The 24,559-nt window shown below is 42.6% G+C and overlaps 2 protein-coding genes across 7 annotated transcripts in view; one reads left to right on the top strand and one right to left on the bottom strand.

Annotated features, from left to right (window-relative positions):
- The window catches only part of LOC109902109 (protein Aster-A), a 36,142-nt gene extending 33,502 nt beyond the window's left edge, over positions 1-2,640 (top strand). For all 5 annotated transcript variants that reach the window (XM_031786656.1, XM_020498193.2, XM_031786659.1 and 2 more), the window contains one exon: positions 34-2,640. In XM_031786656.1, the coding sequence (XP_031642516.1) occupies positions 34-135 (102 nt within the window). In that variant the 3' untranslated portion in view covers positions 136-2,640. The remainder of the gene's footprint in view (positions 1-33) is intronic.
- scn1ba (sodium channel, voltage-gated, type I, beta a) lies at positions 1,790-23,587 on the bottom strand. 2 transcript variants are annotated; one of them, XM_031786660.1, is made up of 6 exons: positions 21,800-23,587; positions 13,438-13,604; positions 10,574-10,811; positions 5,940-6,081; positions 5,680-5,751; positions 1,790-5,395 (listed from the first exon to the last, which is right to left on the bottom strand). In XM_031786660.1, exons 1-5 carry the CDS (start codon positions 21,849-21,851, stop codon positions 5,685-5,687), a joined length of 666 nt encoding a protein of 221 aa, XP_031642520.1. In that variant the 5' UTR covers positions 21,852-23,587; the 3' UTR covers positions 1,790-5,395; positions 5,680-5,684. The 2 variants fall into 2 exon arrangements, with proteins under 2 accessions (XP_031642520.1, XP_020353061.1); XM_020497472.2 differs by lacking the exon at positions 5,680-5,751.
- Positions 23,588-24,559: the final 972 nt, after the last annotated feature.

Genomic DNA, 24,559 nt, shown 5'->3' with positions numbered 1-24,559 from the left:
AATGACATTAGCCTCCTCTGTCCTCTCTCTCAGATGAAACAGTCGTTGGAAAAGCTCCACCGAGGCGTCGTCACTCCAGAAGTCCAGCAGGATCCCCCCTCGAACCCCACTTCAGAGTCTCTCACTGAGCACTGATCCTCCCTCCCTCCACCCTCCAACCTCAAGCCCTCAAGTGGGTACGAATGGACCACGGGGGGCGAGAACCACGGTGGAGGTGGCCAGAGGGGGAGGGTCCAACTGGGCCAATCAGGGAGAGTGACACTCTCTCTCACCCGATCCCAAGCTCCGCTCCTGCTTCTCTACTCAAAACAGACAGGGAGAGATGTGGGGGTGGGGGGGGGTCCCACGCCTCAGTCTGAGCAACCTGCAATGAGGTGGGTGGTGAGTGACCTTTGGGGTACTACACTACCCATAACTCCCCACACCTCAGTCTGAGTAACCTGCAATGGCAAAGTCCCACCTTCTCTCACGCCCAGACAGACTGGGAATGTCTTCAGGACTACAGCAATAACATAGCACGGTGAGCCAACCATATCTCCCACAGTCAGGGCTAAAGGCTGGCCAGTTTGTATAGTACCATCTGCTCCTCACATGCAACCAACCACGCTGCTCACCTTGAAACATATCCCCTGCCTGAGAATCCAAGAGACATTTTCAAAAGAAAACGGACGATCTACTGCATTTCAACATGTGCAGCCCTGCTGCTGCGTTTCAAATGGACAGACTCCGGTCCAGCGCATTTCATAACGGACTGACTTGACTTGGACCGACTGCATTTCTCAAAATGGGCCAACCCAGATTTAACTTTGCTTTTCAAAATGGATGGACTCTGACATTTGGGAAATTGGGAGCTTTCCCAGCCCTGATAAACAGCTATGGCTCTGTTCCCAGCTGAAGCCAGCCTAGGGGACTTATGTGCCTCGGTGTGAGGGGTCCGCTCAGCTAAGTCCCCCTTGAGCCTCTGGAAATGAGGGACACATGACGAGGGAGGGGAAAGCTCTGATGGATTACAGAAAGTCTCCTGTTTCTAACACTTTTTTTTCGTTCTCTCTCTCGCTCTCTCATTCTCTCTCTCTCGCTCTCTCATTCTCTCTCTCGCTCTCTCATTCTCTCTCTCGCTCTCTCATTCTCTCTCTCGCTCTCTCATTCTCTCTCTCGCTCTCTCATTCTCTCCATCTGGGATCAGCAGCTTCCATCTTAGACTTGATCTGCTATTGGAGAATCATTTCCAAACAATACTTTATTTTTTATTTTTAGACGTTAATAATCCAAAAAGACTCCTAAATCCTCTACTAGCTCGTTTTTATCGTTAGCTGTCTTTGAGGGTGACTGGGTTGTCAAGAATTGCGAGCGAGCGAATGATGAGTGTGCGCGCCAGACCGTTCCAGTATTTATTTAGTACGACTTTGATTTCGAAAAGTCCTGTCCCGCTCTCAACACGAGTAATTTCTTTTCCCCCTATATGCTCTGTGTTAATGCTTCAGCGCGGACCAAGAAAGAGCTATTAAGTTAATCTTTTATATTTACTGGTCATAGCAATAAGGATATTTGGTGATTTTTATACTACTTTTGAATGTGTAAAAAGTAGTATATCATTAAAGTGTGTTTTTAGGGCAAAATGAGACAAGCAAGCGAAGATCTGGAGTTGGACAAGAAGACGGAGATATATGTGTATTAGAAAGGAGTGTCCTCAATGTCACATTGTCACTGTTACATTTGGTATTATTAAGATGAGTATGATTGAGTTTGTTTTTGTCGGATACTTTTTTTTTTTCTTCTTTTTTTTTTCGCACTTGGTCAACTTCTGATTGTGTTATTGGATTGGACTTGAAGTGTTTCAGGGTTACTGACTGTACTCTGTAGACCCAGGCTCTGCATACCAAATAGCACCCCATTCCCTTTATAGTGTAGTGCACTACATAGGAAATAATGTGCCCTTTGGGACGCAGACTTTGTAGACCAGGTAAACAGAGGGATGCAATAAACTAGTGACTTTCTAGTGTAAACTGGGCTGGACTTAAAAAGGACCAACCAGAAGTGTAGGCCTGGATAAAGGGAAATATTGCAGTATTGTTTTTGTGAGTTCAAATTATTGATGTTTATATGTTGTTCCTTTTCATTTTATATCTTTATTTTGTAGTCTGTCTTGTTTCTTCTTGTTTTTGTTTGTCGGAGGGTCATCTCATTTTATTTTCTGCTCACTCCCCCAACCTCTGATTCCCGCTCACTCCATCAAAAACCATATTTTCCTAATTATTTTCCCTTTCATCTCCCCTCCTATTGTCTTTTTCACTCTTCCTCTCTCTGCCATCGTTGTACTGCCCCCCCCCCCCCCCCCCCCCCCCTACTCCTTCCGTGTCTTGCCTGTGCACTGAGTAAGTCAGCTGTGTAAGTGTGTGAGCCTTGCTGTGCACGGCCAAACAGTGAGTGATCAAAGGATGTACTGTATTTATTAGGTTCAGGGAGGAAAGTGGGGTGGGGGTGTCGGGGGAGCAAATGTACTGTAAAAGATTTGATTGTACACAATGCCCTGGAGAGAAATGAAAAGTTCTAAAATATGCAACAACTCATCGGAGTGTTATTTTTTTTAAAGTGTGCGTGTGTCATCAACCATTTTCATAAAGTTTAACTAAAAAAGTATTTCAAAACAGTCTGTGTAATTATGTCATCTTTCTGACTTCCCAGCGTGTCCAAATTCAAGCTGATCTGTTGGTTTGACCTGTTCAGGCAAAGCATTTAATTGATTTAGATGTCTGCCAATGACAGCGACTTCAGACAAAGTCCATGTAGATCGATACTGTCAATTGACCTACAAATACATTTGTACTACTGGCCTACATCATTACCAAGGAGCAGGAAGACACTGTTATGATCATTTCCTGTGACATTAATTCACCTGCTATATCTATATGTTTAAGGGCGGTTATTGGGTGACTCCCACCTGTTCTGCTTCCCCTCTTAGATAATATATCAGCATAATATCTGGCATTTAGCACATGCTTTTACCCAAAGCAACGTAGTCATGCGTGCATTCGTTATCCCTACGAGTGGTCCCGGGAATCCAACCCGCTGCTCCGACGTTGCAAGCGCCATGCTGTACCCACTGAGCGTCAGTTAGTTCATGGAGAATTTCAAACCTTGTCGGGTTTTTATATTTTTTTATTTTTTAAGGGAGACAACTTGAACTCTCCTGTGTTTTTATTGTTTATTAACAGAGATGGTATGAAATTAAGAGGAGACTGAGAGAAGGGGATTGCAATGTAGGGCTGGTAGTCGCTAGGATACATAAAAAAATTTAAACATTTGACTCTTAGCAGACGCAGTTTGTACATTCATCTTACGATAGCTAGGTGGGACAACCACATATCACAGGTATAGAAAGTACATTTTCTCCCGTCAACGTAGCTATCAGTCGAGTCAAAGCTCGAATGGGGGGGAGGAGGAGAAGGTATATGTGCAGAGGATAGAGCCCTTAACTGTAAAGGCCACCCTCAGGCACCTTGTACCTTATGTTAAAGTACATTTTGAAATTGTCAATTAAATATTTAATACGAGTGGTTTTAAAAGGTCATAAGGAAAGTTTGTGTTTGACACTCGCTGAAGTCGGTCATGGTCAACGCCACGGTCAACAGACTACATTATCTGCTATCTGATCCTCCTGACTTCCAGTGAGCCCGTCAGTTCCCTGGAAATGTTGCATCACCAGTTTCCAGTCAGGTACTCTATCATGAGGTTAGCCACAGCTCAGTGACAGCCAAACAACATGTGACTGCATGCCAGAACAACAGGCCATTTCTGTCCCACACTTCAGTTGCCTTTATGCTCTTCAGATTGTATTATTACACTCTGTCTGTCTCTCTGTCTTTGTCTGTCTGTGTGCGTGTGAAAGAGGGTCTTGTCAGAGACCTGAAAAGTTCCCACAAACATTTCCCCAAATATAGAAATCTGACAAGGTAGAAATTGTTTTGATTTAATAAACCAGACATAAAGCCTACTCCATTCTCACATGACAATTATATTTAAGGTATAAAGCTGACCGTTTTGGCAAGCAACATTTCCACAGTAGTGTGTACTGGATCAGCTCTCTTCAGTGAACATTTTAAATTACAGCAGAAGTCGATTATTCCCTATGATAAGCCTGTTGTTTTTTTCCCAACATATATTCCGCTATTGAATGTAGAAGTTCTGTGAAAGGTGACTAGAATCTCTAATCTGACCAAACCAGCTTCAAGGACTTTTAAAGGGAATTTCGACTCTTGAACATTAATTTAAAAAATTTCACTTTTGTGGCAGTTATTCTTTCACTTTTCCGTACTTCAAAGGTAGAAAACCCAGGCCCCTTAGTAGTTAAACCCAGACCCCTTAGTAGTTAAACCCAGATCCCAATGAAATTGTACAAGAAAGTATGTGTGCAAGATTGCAATCCACATTAGGCAGTGTTATGCTGCCCCTGGAGGTATAATACAGAATTGACTGCCGAATAGGAATGACAGGGATGTCCAGTATTTCTTTCAATTACAGCTCACTGTATTCTGCTCCGTAGGGATTGGTCTTTGACCAGTCAGACATACCTGCTCTAGGCACACTGGACAAATTATGGTAGTTTCCCACGGCAGTAAAATGGTAGCTAATATCACAAGCCCTTGGTTGTTGTAAATATGATAAGGAAAATCTAGCAAATAAAGCATGAACCTTTTTAACAGGTAGACCGATGCTGTCAAAACGGAAATAGTTGCTCTGGGTGTGTACAATCCATTACTCCCAGCTAGTCAACCGTGTTATGCTACTACTCCTCAGGGTACTCATTTCATTCACCTGAATGCATAACCTCAAGTTTTCTTAGAATGTTTTTGAATATACCGCTAGGCTAGTCTGGACCTGCGCATAAATAGCCATGGAAGGTCTGATCAAGACAGGCTACTAAAGCCATTGGGCAAGATCGCAGTTCTAACCTCTAATTGCTCTCATACAAGCACACTTTTTTATAATCCTGACAATGACCCTTTAAGAAACATTAATGCCATTAGTTATGATGCATCAGTAAACATGCAGCTCTACTTAATGTACAATGCTATGTATGAACTAACTTTATTATAATGTATCAGTATTACAATGAGTATTTTGGATTGCATAATTAAGCACACGTACTGTATTTACAACTCTCCTTGATATTATAGTACTGCTCGATAGTACACTCGTGCTGTATATTTGCTTTTCAACACAAGTCCTTTTTCATTGGCTGTTTCACTTCTCATCCATCTGTTCTCTGGACAAGCCTCTTGGCTGCTCCTCCTGGATGGGGTAATGAGATGGTGTCATGATGGAAGTCTGGAAGAAGGGGTGAAGTGGCGAAGGGCTATCGAGAGCTATTCGTCGTTTGGAGCCATTCTTTAACCTGAAATGAAGACAATGTGTAAGAAAACATGGAGATGCCATGAGTCCACTAGTCTCTTGTGACTGCCTTAAAGGTGACGTTTCTCCTGGATTTATTTTAGGGGAAGAAACCATCCAATATCAAGTTATAAAATCCTGAACAATCCCTTTTTAAAATTCAAATGTAGGTGATTTGGTTCTGGGTGCTGATATGAGTTCTCATCAGTGACAGAATAGGAGTAAAGGAAAGAACAGACAACCAACGGCCAAGAGTCCAGTTATGGATTGTTAGTAGGGGAAACCTACCAGTGCTATTCTGTCACTGTCACCATTGCACAGTTCTCTTTACTCTCCGAAGCTATAGCTAAGTACTCCGCCCTGAGAGACAGAGACCGAGAGAGAGAAGGTGAGGAATAAGAGAGGGGGGCAGTTAGAAAGTAGCAGTTTTAGCTAGGAAATGACATGGCAAGAAAATAATATTTTCAGAGGAAGATTGAGGAAAAAGTGTGTGCTCTTGTGCGCAGGTGTCTGCGATGAATTGGAGCTGTGTGTTTGTGTCTACTCACGCGCTCTCTCTCAATGCTTCCTCGCCTTGTGCTGATATCTTCCTGTAGCAGTAAATCATCTCTACCACCAGCCATACCTGCAGCCCAATGATGGTGACATACATCATCACCTCAGACAAGATGGACGCTATCCCCCTGGTCACTAGAGAATGAGAGGAGGGGTTAAGAAAGAGTCCGCCTTGGGCTTAATTAATTATTAATTAATTAGAAGCTATTTAAATGAAAATGTACAGGCTTCTGAATGTCTGATGCCTCCTGGAAAACATAATGGTACAATTATCCCCAGACATCCACAAGGGTTCAGTGTTTCACTGTAAATGGCCCAGTTTTTCAAGGTCAACATTAATCTCAACTAAAACTGGTGGAATGACCTCAAGTAGCAAGTGAGCTGACTAAGCTTGCTGCCAAACCCAACATTCTAGAGACATTGTATCAACCTTTTGTGGAAGCCTTTAAAAGATTACTTAGGATTATGAAAGCTATTTAGCTCTTGGAAGTCGTTGACCTCTCCTCTCTTTAGGAGAAAAATCATTCATCCAAATGCAGGTCCATTAAAGCAGTACAGTAGGTCTCTATGTATGTATGTACACTACCGTTCAAAGTTTGGGGTCACTTAGAAATGTCCTTGTTTTTGAAAGAAAAGCATTTTTTTTTGTCCATTAAAATAACATCAAATTGATCAGAAATACAGAGTAGACATTGCTAATGTTGTAAAAATATTTACATTTTATTTAACAAGGTAAGCTAATTGAGAACAACTGCGATCTGGCCAAGATAAAGTAAAGCACATAAACAACAACAACAACACAGAGTTACACATGGAATAATCAAGTGTACAGTCAATAACACATAGAAAAAAGAAAGTCTATATACAGTGTGTGCAACTGGCGTGAGTAGGTAAGGCAATAAATAGGCCATAGTAGCGAAGTAATTACAATTTAGCAAATGAACACTGGAGTGATCGATGAGCAGATGGTGATGTGCAAGTAGAAAATACTGGTCTGCAAAATAGCAGAAAAGCATATAAAAACAATATGGGGATGAGGTAGGTAGATTGGATGGGCTATTTACAGATGGGCTATGTAGAGCTGCAGCGATCGGTTAGCTGCTCAGATAGCTGATGTTTAAAGTTGGTAAGAGAAATATAAGTCTCCAGCTTCAGCGATTTTTGTAGCTGGAAACGGCTGATTTTTTATGGAATATCTACATAGGCGTACAGAGGCCCATTATCAGCAACCATCACTCCTGTGTTCCAATGGCACGTTGTGTTAGCTAATCCAAGTTTATAATTTTAAAAGGCTAATTGATGATTAGAAAAACCTTTTGCAATTATGTTAGCAGAGCTGAAAACTGTTGTGCTGAATTAAAGAAGCAATAAAACTGGCCTTTAGACTAGTTGATTATCTGGAGCATCAGCATTTGTGGGTTCGATTACAGGCTCAAAATGGTCAAAAACAAAGACCTTTCTTCTGAAACTCGTCAGTCTATGACAAGAAACTGAAAATCTTGTGTACTACTTCCTTCACAGAACAGCAAACTGCAAACTGGCCCTAACCAGAATAGAAAGAGGAGTGGGAGGCCCCGGTGCACAACTGAGCAAGAGGACAAGTACATTAGAGTGTCTAGTTTGAGAAAGAGCAGGCAATATGATGGTCTGGGGTTGCTTTGGTGGTGGTAAAGTGAGCAATTTGTACAGGGTAAAAGGGATCTTGAAGAGGTGACCCAAAGCACAGCTCCAACTATGCAAGAACTATTTAGGGAAGAAGCAGTCAGCTGGTATTCTGTCTGTATTGGAGTGGCCAGCACAGTCATCAGATCTCAACCCTATTGAGCTGTTGTGGGAGCAGCATGACCGTATGGTACGTAAGAAGTGCCCATCAAGCCAATCCAACTTGTGGTAGGTGCTTCAGGAAGCATGGGGTGAAATCTCTTCAGATTACCTCAACAAATTGACAACTAGAATGCCAAAGGTCTGCAAGGCTGTAATTGCTGCAAATGGAGGATTCTTTGACGAAAGAGAAGTTTTAAGTACACAATTATTATTTCATTTTAAAAACATTATTTATAACCTTGTCAACGTCTTGACTATATTTCCTATTCAATTTGCAAATCATTTCATGTCTGTTTTCATGGGAAACAAGAAGTGACCCCAAACTTTTGAATGGTAGTGTATGTATGTATGTATGTATGTATGTATGTATGTATGTATGTATGTATGTATGTATGTATGTATGTACAGTGCTTCAGAAAGTTTTCATACCCCTAGCCTGAATTCAAAATGGGATAAAAACAAATGTATTGCCCGTCGACACAATACACCATAATGACAAAGTGAAATCTTGTTTTTAGAAATGTTAGTAAATTTATTGAAAATGAAATACAGATTCTAATACACGTTAGAATCACCTTTAGAATCATGTTAGAATCACCTCATTACAGCTACATTACAGTCTTTCTGGGTAAGTCTCTAAAAGCTTTGCACACCTGGATTCTACAATTTCCCATTATTGTTCAAATTTTTCATGCTCTGTCAAGTTGGTTGTTGAGCATTGCTAGACAGCCATTTTCAAGTCTTGCCATAGATTTTAAAGCCGATTTAAGTAAAAAATGAAACTAAGCCACACAGGAATATTCAATGACGTCTTGGTAAGCAATTATATTTGGCCTTGTGTTTTATGTTATTGCTGAAAAGGGAATTCTGTTGGAAAGCAGATTGAACCAGGGTTTCCTCCAGGATTTTGCCTGTGCTGAGCTCTATTACGTTTCTGTTTATCCTAAAAAAAATCCTAGTCCTTGCCGAGAATAATCATACCCATAACATGATGCAGCCACCACCATGCTTGAAAATATGAAGACTGGTACTCAGTGATGTGTTGTGTTGGATTTGCCCCAAACATAACACTTTATTCAGTACATTGAGTTCATTCCTTTGCCACACTTTTTTTTGCAGTTTTACTTTAGTGCCTTGTTGCAAACAGGATGCATGTTTTGGAATATTTTTTATTCTGCACAGGCTTCCTTCTTTTCACTCTGACATTTAGGTTAGTATTGTGGAGTAACTACAATGTTGTTGATCCATTCTCAGTTTTCTCCTATCACCGCCTTCAACTAACTGTTTTAAAGTCACCATTGGCCTCATGGTGAAATCCCTGAGTGGGTTCCTTCCTCTCTGGAAACGATGTTATTAAGGACACCTGTATCTGTGTAGTGACTGGGTGCATTGATACACCATCCAAGGTGTAATTAATAGCTTCACCATGCTCAAAGGGATATTCAAGGTCTGCTTTTTTTAGTTTAATAGGTGCCCTTCTTTGCGAGTCATTGGAAAACCACCCTAGTCTTCGTGGTTGAATCTGTGTGTGAAATTCACTGCTTGACCGAGGGACCTTACAATTATCTGTATGTGTGTGGTACAGAGATGTGGTAGTTATTAAAAAATCATGCTAAACACTATTGTTGCACACAGAGTGAGTCCATGAAACGTATTATGTGACATGTTAAGCAAATATTCACTGAACTTATTTAGGCTTTTGCCATAGAAAAGGGGTTGAATACTTGTTGACTCAATACATTTCAGCTTTAATGTTTATTTCATTTGTAGACATTTTTTAAAACATGATTCCATTTTCACATTATGGGGTATTGTGTGTAGGCCAGTGACAAAAACATGAATCCATTTTCACATTATGGGGTATTGTGTGTAGGCCAGTGACAAAAACATGAATCCATTTTCACATTATGGGGTATTGTGTGTAGGCCAGTGACAAAAACATGATTCCATTTTCGCATTATGGGGTATTGTGTGTAGGCCAGTGACAAAAACATTTGGAAAAATTCAAAGGGTGTGAAAACATTCTGAAGGCTCTGTCTCTGTCTCTGTATGTACATGTCTACTGTATGTCTTTCTTGATACAGTATCTACTTAATGGCCAGCTGTCATTGATAGTGATGTGTTGGACAATCATTGGCGTGGCTGTGGCTGAGCCTTTGGATTGGGAGATATGAGCGTTAATGACAGCTGTGACCGCTTCTGTGACAGGGCTACTACTACTAACCATCCATCAACAGCTGTATAGATAATGAGCTGTATGACTGTTTCCTGTTCGTCCCTCTGTCATATGTCCTTGATTTTGATATCAATGCTTCCATTTTGAAACATGGTCCAATCTACCATGGGCTATCGAACCCTGACCCTAAATCAAAATCATATAACCCATGCATAACCCATCATCCGCTCTGACAATACTGCAATTTTTGTCAATTCAGGCATGGACATCGAGTGTTTGTCCTCTCTCATCCTCTCTTCTAACCTTCCTTCCTTCCCTCCCTCCCTCCCTCTACCCCACCCACCCCCTTCCCCAGCACCCTCTCTCCCCTCCATCTCTTCCCCCTCCCCATGCAGGGTGTAAGTAAGCCTATGTCATGGCACTACTTTCACGAGGGTGATCTTAGTGTACTATTTCCCTCTCTTCCACCCTCCCCTCCCCTCCCCTCCTCTCTCCCTCTCCCCTATCCCAAGAGGAGGGTGTGTGTCTACTATACTGTTTGTGTGTGTGTGTGTGTGTTCGTTTGCATGTGTTCGTTTGTGTCTAGACCTAAGCTTAACCCTGTGAACCCTAAAGCCAAAGCCTTACGTCTTGGCACCACATTGAGCTGGACAATCTTGGTGGCGTTGGTGTGGAACTCGTAGGAGGTGAAGGTGAGGGTGCGGTTGAAGATGCAGCGGTAGGTGCCCGTGTCGTTCCACGTCACGTTCAGGATGTAGATGGAGCCGTCCTGCAGGTCCTTGGTCTTCTTGCTGCCGTTCCAGTCCAGACGCTCGTAGAAGCGCTCGTCCGGAATGTCGCTCATTAGGTCCTCGTAGCTGTAGATCTATAGGAAAACACAATGGGGGAAAGTGAGAAATACGAGCTTGCAATCCAAACTAATATGCTGTTAACTGGAGCATATCAGTTAGGATTGGCCTTGTTGTTAGAGCGTATGCCCTGAGATTGGAAGGTAGGCCGTTTTAACCTTGGTTGTCTCATACCAAAGACTGTTAAAGCATTAAGGAGATGTATTGGGGAAAGGCCTTGCAATAGACTAGCATCCTGTCCAGGGGTGTACTTGTACATCGAGCTGCCTCACGTGAGCTACAGAAACAGGAGATAGGATCCTGCTATTCTGGCTTGGACAAGATTACTTAGTTTTTATTCTAGGCTAGGATTTGATTTATATGAGTTTGGTGAGCCAACACACTCATCCTGGGCAGATCATATTAGGATATTATAATTTTTACATTACTGGATGAAATCTGTGCAGCACTTTTGTCAAAGCACCAATGTTCTGCATCAACAAGGGCTCATATCTCTTGACTAAGTGCTCAATCAGGCACTTTGGTTCTGTTATGATTTGATTATGGAGTGATTTCAAAAAAGGGTGAAGTGATTTCTAAAGCAGTTTGGTTATTACAGTATAAGCAGTGGTGGAAAAAGTACCCAATTAATTGTCATACTTGAGTAAAAGTAAAGATACATTAAGAGACAATACCTCAAGTGAAAGTTACCCATTAAAATCCTACTTGAGTGAAAGTCTAAAAGTATTTGCTTTTAAATATACTTTATCAAAAGTCAATGTAATTGCTATAAATATAAATAATTTCTAATTCCTTATATTAAGCAATGTGTTTCGTGAGTCCACCAGATCAGAGGCATTAGGGATGCCCAGGAATGTTCTCTTGATAATTGTGTGTGAATTGGACCATTTTCCTGTCCTGCTAAGCATTCAAAATGTAACAAGTACATTTGGGTGTTAGGGAAAATGAATGGAGTAAAAAAAACTTCCAAGTACTTTTACATCAATTTAAGTATAATTTGCAGTGTTTTTCCTGATACAGCATACATGTCTATAACATCATGCATGTGTATAACAATTATTGCTATCAATAAGAGATGGTTTTAGTTTTCCTCTGTGTCAGATGTAAACATACACACGTTTCCCTACAAGGAAGGAGTGTGTTCCAACATCAATACAGGGCGGCCATTAGCCGTTAAATCGCTCCAGCACATAAACGCATACATGAGGAGAGAGATCCCATCAGGAAGTGGTGCAGGCAGGCTCTGACTAATACAGCCTCAACAAGGGCTCCTGCTGGGAGTGGCCCCAGCCAGTTGCCTGGTTTGACACTACAATATTTGGAAACTGTGAAACAAAAGTTTGGATGTTAAGGGGTGAATCCGTTTTAGACCAGTGTGCATATTTAAGACAATCTCTTATTGACAGCATTGCATGATTTACATGGCAGTGATGCTCTTTCATGATACATGATAGCGCCCATTTCACTGGAGAAAAGACTACCTGTTCTGCTGACATAGAAATTGCCTACTAAATGTATACATGCTTGTTTTGATTGATGTGTTTTGTCTTACTTACTGTTTTGTCTTTACTGAATAAGTTAAAATGATCTATCTCCATTGTACAGCACCCATTGATGTGATGACTTGGTAGTCATTGTGTTCAGTGGGGCTCTCCCATTCATGAATTGCTTATGACACCTCGTTTCACAATCCAAATTGAAACTAAAAGACCTGTCTTTGTTGCTGATACAACAGACAAGTCAACCTGCTTGGCTACCTCATTGACCCCTCATGGGGTCGATCCCCACAGAATGAATGGGGACACTTTTTAAACTCTGCTGGGAGGGATCACTTATTGTGCACTTGCACACTCCCTGTCCTGGATATAACAGTGGTGGAAACTCCCTCTAGCCAATGTTAACACCAATCTAATCCTTTAAAATCCATGTCGGTGAGTGCGCAAGTGCAAAGTTGAATGATAAAAATAATGTATTACATTTCTATAGAGGTTTTCATAAAAATCTAAGCGCTTCAAAAGCAACAAACAAACAAGCAATACATCATGAGTAGCCTAGCTATAGATAGCTAGGTCAAGCAATACATCATGAGTAGCCTAGCTATAGATAGCTAGGTCAAGCAATACATCATGAGTAGCCTAGCTATAGTTAGCTAGGTCAAGCAATACATCATGAGTAGCCTAGCTATAGTTAGCTAGGTCAAGCAATACATCATGAGTAGCCTAGCTATAGTTAGTTAGGTCAAGCAATACATCATGACTAGTCAAGCTATAGTTAGTTAGGTCAAGCAATACATCATGACTAGTCAAGCTATAGTTAGTTAGGTCAAGCAATACATCATGACTAGTCAAGCTATAGTTAGTTAGGTCAAGCAATACATCATGACTAGTCAAGCTATAGTTAGTTAGGTCAACCAGCTATAGTTAGTTAGGCAAAGTGTGGAGAATCTAAGGTGTGTCTCAACAATATCTATTTTCTCCTGAAGTGTGCACTCATTCACTACTTCCCACAGATCTAAAATCACTGGATTGGTGCAGTCATGGGCTAGTGGGAGTACCATATTTCTTCTACCAGTCATTTCCTATCAAATCAGTGAAGGAAAGTGAACAGGTGCACATTTTGCGAGGAGGAGCCGTGTCTACTCACTTTTGTGAACTCGCTCTCCCCTTTGGGCATGAAGGACCATTCAACAGTGGCCTCGGCGGGCACCTCGCCCCTCATCTTACAGGAGATACAGCCCAGCTTAAAGCCTTCATTGACCACTGCGTCAGTGTCAGAGTCCACCTCCACACACGCTCCATGGCATAGAGACGCTGAGGAGAGATAAAGTACAACAAACATACAGTTGGCCATGGATATTTGGTGCTAGCCATGGATATTTGTCTTTACAGCCCACTGGGTGAATCAACGTTGTTTCCACGTCATTTCAATGAAATGATGTTGACCCAACGTGGAATAGACGTTGAATTGACGTCTGTGCCCAGTGGGAGTGCACACCTCACATCCGTGCAGCACGATAATTTGATCACTATAAACGGTTGGTCAATATAACCACGTTCACAAAAAATGGAGTGTAGTGTACGAGTAAATCTGAAGTAGGCCTGAGAGCCATAGTGTTGACCCTTGTTCATTGATCGATGGCTTGAGAACAGGCTGACACAAGGCCAACGCACTAGTGATATTGTCTCAATACATTGCAGGCAAACTGTCTCCTAATGCTTATCAATTGAATTGGCAGATAATATGACAATGATATGGACATGATATAATTCCGAGTTTTTGTTTTGCGTGCTTGCTCCTATCGCTCATAGCATGCTTGTCTTTTTTTCAATATCAGAGCATAAATTATTTTCTTTTTTTATTTCCACTCATAATTTCGATATACGTTTGGTTGTCGTTTTGGTCAGTTGTGTTGTTTTTTTCAGATTCATTGAGTCGATTGAGTGACCTGGATGTAGAAATTGAGGGGAAATAAACAGATTGCAGTGAGCGACGCTAGTCTCCTTGCAGCCTGACTGCGAGGTATATATAAGTAAGCTATTTGCATATATAGACGCATAAGTCTATATATGCCATAATGTCACATACTGTACATCGGCCGAGAGCAACACACCTGTAACTGCAAGTGTTTCTTTCTCACACTGCACCCTGCGGTTTCCACAAAGTCATCTGAACCTGCATCGCTCTCAACCAATGATCTCGTGCTATTTTCAGCTTTGACCTCTGGCGATGCTTTTTTGTTCAACCGTAATGAGATGAAGGGGACAGGATACACATTGCACAGGTGGTCAGATGGAAAGTGACTTGAAAATAAACCAATACATAGTTTGGTTGAATTTCATAGTCACCATTCATAATATACTACCTGATATGCACCAATGTGAGAACTCTCTGATAGAAATATTGCAACACTGAATACTTATACAGATGAAGACAGAGAGAGAGAGAGAATACTGCAGAGAAAAAGGAAGAAACAGAGGAAGGGAGGAAAGAGAGAGAGAGTTAACACAGCCGTTTCCAGGAGAGGTAGAGGAGGGGACAGGCGTAATGCTTGCTGATTCACTGCAGAGAGAGGGGGAGGAGGAGAGAAAGTTAACATCACAACAGTTTCATCACATCAGCTACTTCCACATGGGGGGTGTGGGGGGGGGGATCGGGAGACAGCCCATGCAGAGAGACGTGGAGAAAGGGGACAGAGATGGCTGGTTTTGACTGCTCAGAAAGGAAAAGACCCGGGAGGAACACAGACATGAGGACACAACACTGTCACATTTCACACTACCACCATATCATCCAGCAAATGAGAGAGTTGGAAGGGGGTTGGGGGAGGTCGCAAGACAGGAGATAATGCTGATGCACCATTGCTGCAAGACAGCAGAGGAAGGAGAGAGAGAGGGAGAGTGGTGAAAACTGACACAGTGCAGTGTAATTATAGAGTACACAAACAGTAGCAGGCCGTTGTTTGAAGAGGAGTGAAGAGAGGAGAGGAGAGAGGCACAGTGGGGAGGAGTGGATGCTGCTGCCGGCTGTTCATAGCAGAGACAGCGAGAGGAACAGAACATGCAGAGTGTGTAGACTCATCCAAACAAAGTGCAGACTCAGCGACCTATCATCAACCTTCTGCAAACTCATTTCCGGTAATGTGACAGACACAGAGCACAATATCCAAATCCGTTGCGTAATCTGTTGACGGTTGGGCAGAGATTCGCCTTATGCAACTAATATTCCAGAAACTGCAGATTAGATTAGGAGAGGAGGCAGTGTGGGGGATTAGCCTTTGATATCAATTTACTGAATGCCCTCAGTCTGAATGCAACAATACAAAATGGTGAGTTGTAGTTCAGTCCCTGAAAAGGCTGTCTATCAGTCAGTCCCTACAGACTGATGTTGGTAAGACAACTGTTAGGAACAGAAGGGATTGCAAGAGGATGGATGGATGGTCATTCTCTGAGCCAGAGAGGAGATAGATAGAGGGAAAAAGCAGAGAGAAAGTATAAAAGAGACTGATCTACAGTAGAGTGAAGGAGGGACAGAGAGAAATAGAGAGAATGAAAGAGGAATCTATAGAGCGAAGGAAAGAGAGAGAGAGAGAGAGAGAGAGAGAGAGAGAGAGAGAGAGAGAGAGAGAGAGAGAGAGAGAGAGATTAAGAGAGAGAGAGTCAGTTTCCATGACAAGGTTACCACCCATTCACAGTGGAGATGCACACACACACCCTCGACCTGGGGAAATAGCAAACATCCACGGCATGTCCCTGGACACTAACCAAGAAAGAAACTTTCCATAGTAACAAATACGTGTAATGTACTGTTTGTCACATTCATTTTCTCAGAGGAATGGACACATCTAGACCAGCGTCGCATTTGAGGATGCAAGAATTCTTGGATCTGTGTTGAAAATGGCCTATTGACACCCCCTACGACTTTTCTATATTTGAATTAGAATCTCCAGGGAAGGAGTTGTGTCCATAGTACTGTACATTGAAGTGTGGTCTGGGGACTTCTATCAGTTTGGGGAAAGAGAGCGAACACACACACACACACACACACATCAGGAAATCACTTTGGAGCACTATCCTCCCTCCTCATTGGTCTCCCTGTCTCCAGGCCCAATACGCTGGCTGTTTGTGTGTGTGAACAGCTTCAACCTGAGGCTGAACTGCTTTGACTCATGGGCAGACCCAGAGAGAGAGAGGGAAAGAGGGAGGGAGAGAGAGACGCCGCCATGTCCCCTCTTACGGAGGACCCCGCATCAGTGGTGCCTGCCTGTCTAGACTGACTAGGAACGGAGCGCCAAGCGAGAGTAGAGGATCTATGACCAACAGTCAGTTTATCTATCAAATGTATGGCTACCACTGCAGGTGACCTTGGGCATGTGTTTGTCTTGGGTTGTTTCTCTTGTCTCGTCGATTGTTGTAATTAGATCGAAACAAATATTTTAGTTCAATCCAAAAATAAAGGCTATGCATACTTTTTTTTACATTTAATGGAACACTTCTTTAATGTTTTTTAGAGTACTGTTTTATCAGTGAGTACATAACAGGTACAAACTTTCTGCCATTATAGTAGCTACAGTCAAGTAAAACATACTTAAGAACGTGCAAAGAGCTTATAAAAACACTCCATTCACTGTGTGTGTGTGTGTGTGTGTGTGTGTGTGTGTGTGTGTGTGTGTGTGTGTGTGTGTGTGTGTGTGTGTGTGTGTGTGTGTGTGTGTGTGTGTGTGTGCGTGCAATTAGAACATGTGGTCATGGTCCAGATTAGTGGATTAGATTAAACGGATAGATTACACCTTCCATCAAATTTACAGATTTGAATAATATATTTCATTTTGAGGCTATTCTGAACACATAGGAGAAGCTTGAACCAGATCCACAACTGCAAGGATTTGAATGATGGCTGCTGCATTTCCATTTACAGTCATCATGCCCAAGATGCTAGCACACACAACTTGAGCCCATCAATCAGGAAAGCCTTTGGGAGGGCTATTTGAAATGGGCAAGTGAAGAAATTATGGTAATCTTAATTGAAGATATGAAGAAGACTTGCCACTTCCAGTATGGCATTAACATTGACCTCGTACTCTAGCAATTCCTGCTCATCCATTTGACAGGCTATGGGTCTATGGGCCTGTGCTGGTCACTCTAACAGCGAGGATGGTCACTCTAACAGCGAGGATTCCTCAAGGCTGCCAATCTTTAGTTTTGATATGTCTTTATGTTTTACACTCTTGTCAACAGCAAACACAAGCGAGGCAGGTAGTATGCAGTTTAGTCATATCGGGGAAAAACTGAGATCGGCCCATTTTGGTCTTCTTGTCTCACCATCTACTTGTCTCAATCATCTGCTTGTCCAACTCTCATCTACCTGTCTCACTCTTATCTACCTGTCTCACTCTCATCTACTGTATTTGAAGACCAGGCTTCTTTGAAGATTCTGTCTGTCCTTATCATCACCCATTGTCTGTCCTCTCTCGTTTCCTCTCCCTGAATGGGTACAGATGTGCACAGCACGCCAGACCCTGTCTCTCTTTGGGCTGCCCTCACTTGGCCCGGCCGGTCCAGCAGACAGACAGGCTGCTTTATTTACCCGTTGCAGAAGTGCTGTTGCATAACGCTCATACCTCCACCCCAACCTCTCTCTCTCTCTCTCTCTCTCTCTCTCTCTCTCTCTCTCTCTCTCTCTCTCGCTCTTTCTCCCTCTACCTTTTTCTCAAAAACGTTTTTTGTTAGCATGGTCTCATTGTCCTCCATCACTCTGCAGCTCTCTTTGTGCAGAAACTCTCCATTCTCTCCATCCATCCATTCTTTTGATGCACTGACATCATTTTAGGAGATTTGGCTGTAGTTCTGCCAGCGAGGGTAAACTGTGTGTCCTACAGATGGTAGCGTGAGGGCCGCGGTACTGCTAACGGGGGCAGGTTTAGATGGGGACATGGTGGGCACACTGTGTGTCCTACATTTGGGACAACGAGTGGTGGTAGCTGTTGTTTCGTTTACAGGGGCAGGGTTAGAGGGGGACAGAGGATGGCTGGGGGGGATAAGCTCTCCCTAAATCCCCCATTTAAGGAAATGCTTCCTTTATTGTATTCACCATCTTAAATAAGCATGCCCCATTCAAAAAATGTAGAACTAAGAACAGATATAGCCCTTGGTTCACCCCAGACTTGACAGCCCTTGACCAGCACAAAAACATCCTGTGGCGTTCTGCAATAGCATCGAATAGCCCCCGTGATATGCAACTTTTCAGGGAAGTCAGGAACCAATATACTCAGTCAGTTAGGAAAGCTAAGGCTAGTTTTTTCAAACAGAAATTTGCATCCTGTAGTTCCAAAAAGTTTTGGGACACAGTAAAGTTCATGGAGAATAAGAGCACCTCCTCCCAGCTGCCCACCTCCTCCCAGCACTGCTCTGCTTTATCTTGGCCAGGTCGCAGTTGTAAATGAGAACTTGTTCTCAACTGGCCTACCTGGTTAAATAAATGTGAAATAAAACACTTCAGCACTCGGCAGGCCTGTTCTGTGAGCTTGTGTGGCCTACCACTTCACAGCTGAGCCATTGTTGCTCCTAGACATTTCCACTTCACAATAACAGCACTTACAGTTGACCGGGGCAGCTCTAGCAGGGCACACATTTGATTAACTGACTTTTTGGAAAGGTGGCATCCTATGACGGTGCCACACTGAAAGTCACAGAGCTCATCAGTAAGGCCATTCTACTGACAATGTTTGTCTATGGAGATTGCATGGTCGGTGTACTCGATTTTATACACCTGTCAGCAACGGGTGTAGCTGAAATAGCCAAATACACAAAGAATACACAAAGGTGAAGGGATGTCCACATACTTTTGTATATACAGTGTATAATATTTGACTAAAACATAATCATTTCAAACCATACTTACATTTTTATACAATCACATGTGTCTCTATTATGCGTGGGAACACTTGGGAACAGATTTCCAAAATTAACATCACTTGGAGCTGATTTCCTGGGATTTTATGGTCGTTTATGTCCAACAATGAACCAGTTGGGGAAACATGACATAGGGGGTCAGTTTGGCCAGTTTGCCCTATTTATAACATATTTTATTGGGGAGAGATGGATGACTCTGTTCCACAGTTCTACACAGGTACAGGTGTGTATGAATTGCACCATAGGGGACATTCTCCAAATTACCAATTGGGGCATTTGCATTGTAAACCAGGACCTTATTCTCCAAGAGCATTTTTCTATACCTTGCCTCCTGCATTGCCTAATGAGGTTGTAAAGGCTACTACAGTGCTGTGAAAATGTATTTGCCCCCTTTCTGATTCTCTCTATTTTTTTCATATTTTTAATACGGAATGTTATCAGATCTTCAACCAAAACCTAATATTAGATAAAGGGAACCTGACTTCACAAATAACAACAAAAAATATATAATTATTCCATTTATTTAATGAACAAACTTATGCAACACCCAATTCCCCTTTGTGAACAAGTAATTGCCCCCTAACGCTTGATAACTGGTCGTGACAACCCTTAGCTGCAATGACTGCAACCAAATGCTTCCTGTAGTTGTTGATCAGTCTCTCACATCGCTGTGGAGGAATTTTGACACACTCTTGCACGGAGAGCTGCTATAACTCAGCGACATGTGTAGGTTTTCAAGTATGAACTGCTCGTTTCAAGTACTGCCACAACATCTCAATTGGGATTAGGTCTGGACTTTGACCAGGCCATCCCAAAACTTAAAATGTGTTGCTTTTGAACCATTTTCATGTAGACCTGATTGTGTGTTGTGGATCATTGTCTTGCTGCATGACCCATCTGCACTTCAGCTTCAGCTCACGGGTGGATGGTGTGACATTCTCCTGTAGAATTCTCTGATACAGAGCAGAATTCATTAAGAGATTGAGAAACAGCTTCTATCCCAAGGCCATCAGACTGCTAAACAGCAATCACTAACTCAGAGAGGCTGCTGCCTACATTGAGACACGATCACTGGACACTTTAATAAATGGTTCACGAGTCACTTTAAACAATGCCACTCTAAATAATGGCACTTTAATAATGTCTACATATCTTACATTACTCCTATCACATGTATATACTGTATTGAGACCCAATCACTGGACACTTTAATAAATGGATCACTAGTCACTTTAAACAATGCCATTTTAATAATGTTTTCATATCTTACATTACTCATATCACGTATATACTGTATTTTATACCATCTACTGCACCTTACCTATGCCGCTCGGCCATCGCTCATCCATATATTTATATGTACATATTCTCCTTCATCCCTTTAGATTTGTGTGTATTAGGTAGTTGTTGGGGAATTGTTAGATTACTTGTTAGATTTGTGTGTATTAGGTAGTTGTCGGGAATTGTTAGATTAGATATTACTGCCCTGTTGGAACTAGAAGCACAAGCATTTCGCTACACTCACATTAACATCTGCTAACCATCAAACTACCACCACCATGCTTGACCGTTGGTATGAGGTTCTTATTGTGGACTGCAGTACGGGACTCATCACGTACATGACCCAGCTGTGCTTCAGCTTCAACTATAGGAAGCATTGGATTGATGTCATTGCATCTAAAGGTGGCACAACCAGTTATTATTGAGTGTAAGGGGGCAAATACTTTTTCAAACAGGGGCATTGGGTGTTGCATAACTTTGTTTATGAAATAAATGAAATATGTCATTGTTGTGTTATTTGTTCACTCAGGTTCGCTTTATCCTTTATCTAATATTAGGTTAGGTTGAAGATCTGATAGCATTCAGTATCAAAAATATGCAAAAGGAGAGAACATTTGAAAGGGGGGAAATACTTTTTCACAGCACTGTACATGTAATATGGATTCAGAGTGCATTATGTGCATTATGTGCATTTGTGCATACTGTAATATATTTGATGTATGCAAACCATAGTGAAGTACACCTCACAGCACAGTCCATTCTATTTTCCATGATGCTAGGTGGGTAGACACAGTGGGCTTGTGTGACCGATTAAGCAACAATGAGTACAGGTAATAATCTACACTGTGCTAGACTGTTCCATGCTGCCGCTACTGAGTCCTCAATTTTAACTCCAACGCATGGCCTCATCTCATCTCGTTATTCGCTCTGAAAACAAGAGCAGCTGGTTTAGGCTTTTAGTGAGCAATCCGGCAAAATGAGGGAACACTCCCACCCACGCACACACGCATGCACACACGCACACACAGAAGTACACACTGGTCTTATTCATTTGCAGTTAATGGGAAGGAAAGCTTGGTTAAACAGTGCACAGGACATTCAATATACTGTATATCTATTATTTAACAATCAGTGTAACAACAGCAGTCCGAGTCCCTGTAACTAAGGCTAAACCAACAAAAGATTCACACACCCTTCTCCTCTCAAAAGCTGATCATGCACACAGTAATGGGCCCCTATGCTTATTGGCCCCTTTAAGAGCAGACAAAGAGTGAAGACTGGACTGTGGCTGTGACAACCACCCAATGCCCACTCACCTTGCAGAGCCCACAGCGCCAGCGGGACCAGCAGCAGCTGAACTGCAAACATCCTGATGGAGGGAAGGGAGACGGCTCTCACCGATGCCAACCGACAAGCACTCACACACACACCACAAACACCACAGACAGGGAAAGACAAAGAAAGACTGGAGGTCTCAGTCTATTAGCAGCTACTCCAAGTAAAGGTGCTCCCACAGCAAAAACCTCTGGGTTTTCAAAATGTCTTCACTCTCTCACTCCAGTGAGGATGAGTAAAAGAAAAACTCAAGAGAAAGTATCAAAACACAACTGGAGCGTCTCAACCAGTCTGGGGGAGGAGATCTGAGGCAGGACCTCTTCTGGTGAGACGCAGCTCACAGTCAGAGTACATTTTACGTCCTCCTCTTCAGCTGGTGCTCGGCCTACGGGGTGTCCCTGTGTGTGGGGGGGGGGGGGGCGAGTGGCCAGGTGAGGTAGATGTCAGCTCTAGGCTGAGTCCTTGTCAGTGCCCCTTCAGCGTCAGGAATAAGCAGCCTCCTCCTTACCTCACCGGCCTCTGTTCTAAATCAGACTGGTGCCTGTCCAGCTGATAGTCTACAGAATTCACAGTCTCCACACAACCGTATTCAGTAACTAATGATGAAGAAATAATGCCCTGCGCCTTCGGTTTCAGTAACCCTGGCTGCTCGTTTAAAGCTTTTGTTCAACTATTTCTAATCTGGACGCGTTGGTTGGCAATGTGACTGGGTGTGCACAGAAAAAAAAGCAACATGTGGTGAATAGACTAGCAGCTGATAAGATCAATGATTCTTTCTGATGAGATTGTTCGGGAAGAAATGTTGAGTTTAGGCTCAGAAATTTAGAAGACAACATTAGTGTGTCTGATAGAATTTGTGCATTTCACGGAAGACAGATAATTGTGCAATGAGTTTGAGAGATGCAATGCACCATTCAACATAAGAAAGTGTTATATTTGCAAAAATAAACATCATTCCACAACACTTATGATAATTGAGGTTTTTACATGACATTTTTGTCATTTAGCAGATGCGCTTATCCAGAGGACTTACAGTAGGCCTTCTTAGTGCTTACATGTTTGTTCTTGTTCATACCAATACACTCCTGCATGGTAACACTAATCCCTTTTGGTCAGGATAACAGGTCATTCCATACACAACAATTGAGGGTGATTGTGGCCAAGAAGGCATGTAGAAATAACTTTACAATAGGCCTTATTGACCTATCTAACGTTTTACCATTTGTTATTATAGCAGTGGTCATATACATACCCTGCAAAGCTACATTCCGGTATATTATTGGATATGACTATACAAAGCACAAAATTAATTAATCAAAATGTCTCATTAAAAACCGAATAAAATTCGTGCCTTTCTCTGATTCTGGCCACTTCACATTATAAAAAGATACGCTGCGTTTATGAGCAATATCTGTCGTTATGTACGGTGCCCTCCTATTCCTTATTTTCTTTCCCCATGTGTTCCTCTTTAGATTATATTCTCCATTGCGTCTACTCCAAGGTTTTCGGACGACTGTTGCCTCCCAGGCAAGTCCGTGCGTTTAAGAGATCTGCTGCGGCGAGTAAAACGTGGCACAGAGTTTTACAAATAAAAAGCGAAAAATCCCATTCTAGGCACTTTCAAATAATATCCACAGTAGGCCTACGAACAGGCTATTTTTCAACATAATTTGCTATTGAATAGGCGACCAGAGCGCCGAGGAGAACACGGATGAGTCTGCGAAATTACATGGTCTTCGGAAGGCTGCAGCCTATTTAGGCTATATCACTCTTTGGGACCGGGAGCGCTAAGAGAGGTTGGGGAGTGAGGTGAATGGGAGGAGTAGTGTATTGCAGCAGTGGGATGGAGAGGGAGGATCGGAGAGGTATGTGGATGTTGTTGTGATGGCAACAATGATTTAATGTGCTGTTTTCATCCCATGCAAAATCCACGTGTGTTTCTCGAACATACTGTATAGGCCTATAGTAAGTGTAAAATGGTCAAATCAGAGCCAATACATATGCGCTGTAGCATTACTTGCAGACCAAACCGCGCGTGCGTCCGCCATGGCGCGCAAATTTAATTTGTTCACCCACACCAGATGCGATCAGGACACGCAGATTGAAATATCAAAACAAACTCTGAAACAATTATATTAATTTGGGGACAGGCAAAAAGCATTAAACATGTATGTAACATACTGGCGAGCGTTACATAATACATTTGCACATACATGTTATTCAATCATTGCACCCACACTGCTCTCATCAGTCGCTGCAAGTTCTGCTTCTTCCATCTCCTCATTGATTTTTAGGAGCATGCCATCTCACCAGCCTCCACTTTGGCTCCCCCTCATGTCCAGCTCACGCGGTAGGCGTTGCCGGCCTTCTAAACCCTGACCTGTCTCTGCCTTTCATCATGGAGGTGGACGCCTCCGAGGTTGAAGTAGGGGCTGTTCTCTCCCAACGCACTGGATCGCCAGCTAAACTCCATCTACTCATGGAGCTGTCTCCCGCGGAGTGGAATTACGACGTGGGCGATCGTGAGTTGTTGGCCGTCAAGAAGGCGCTGAAAAAATGGGGGCACTGGCTGGAGGGTGCTAAACACCCTTTCCTTGTCTGGACGAACCACAGGAACTTGGAGTACATTCAAGCAGCGACGAGGCTGAACCCGCATCAGGCCAGGTGGGCCCTATTCTTCACCAGGTTTGACTTTACCCTCCTGCAGGCTGGGATCAAAGAACGTTAAGGCCGATGCGTTG

This window comes from Oncorhynchus kisutch, linkage group LG13, assembly GCF_002021735.2.
Source record: "Oncorhynchus kisutch isolate 150728-3 linkage group LG13, Okis_V2, whole genome shotgun sequence".
In the NCBI taxonomy this organism is placed as follows: Eukaryota; Metazoa; Chordata; class Actinopteri; order Salmoniformes; family Salmonidae; genus Oncorhynchus; species Oncorhynchus kisutch.
Note: the sequence above shows the minus strand (reverse complement) of the source record. Positions and strands in the feature narration are given on the sequence as shown.

Excerpts from the sequence above, each read along its gene's own strand:
- scn1ba (XM_020497472.2), bottom strand. The coding sequence starts at position 21,851 with ATGTTTGCAGTTCAGCTGCTGCTGGTCCCGCTGGCGCTGTGGGCTCTG. Across the intron at positions 6,082-10,573 it reads GCTCAATGTGGTGCCAAGAC|TGACCAGGGGGATAGCGTCC; the intron begins GTAAGGCTTTGG and ends CTCATTCTCTAG. Across the intron at positions 5,396-5,939 it reads GAAGCATTGAGAGAGAGCGC|GTTAAAGAATGGCTCCAAAC; the intron begins GTGAGTAGACAC and ends TCTTCATTTCAG.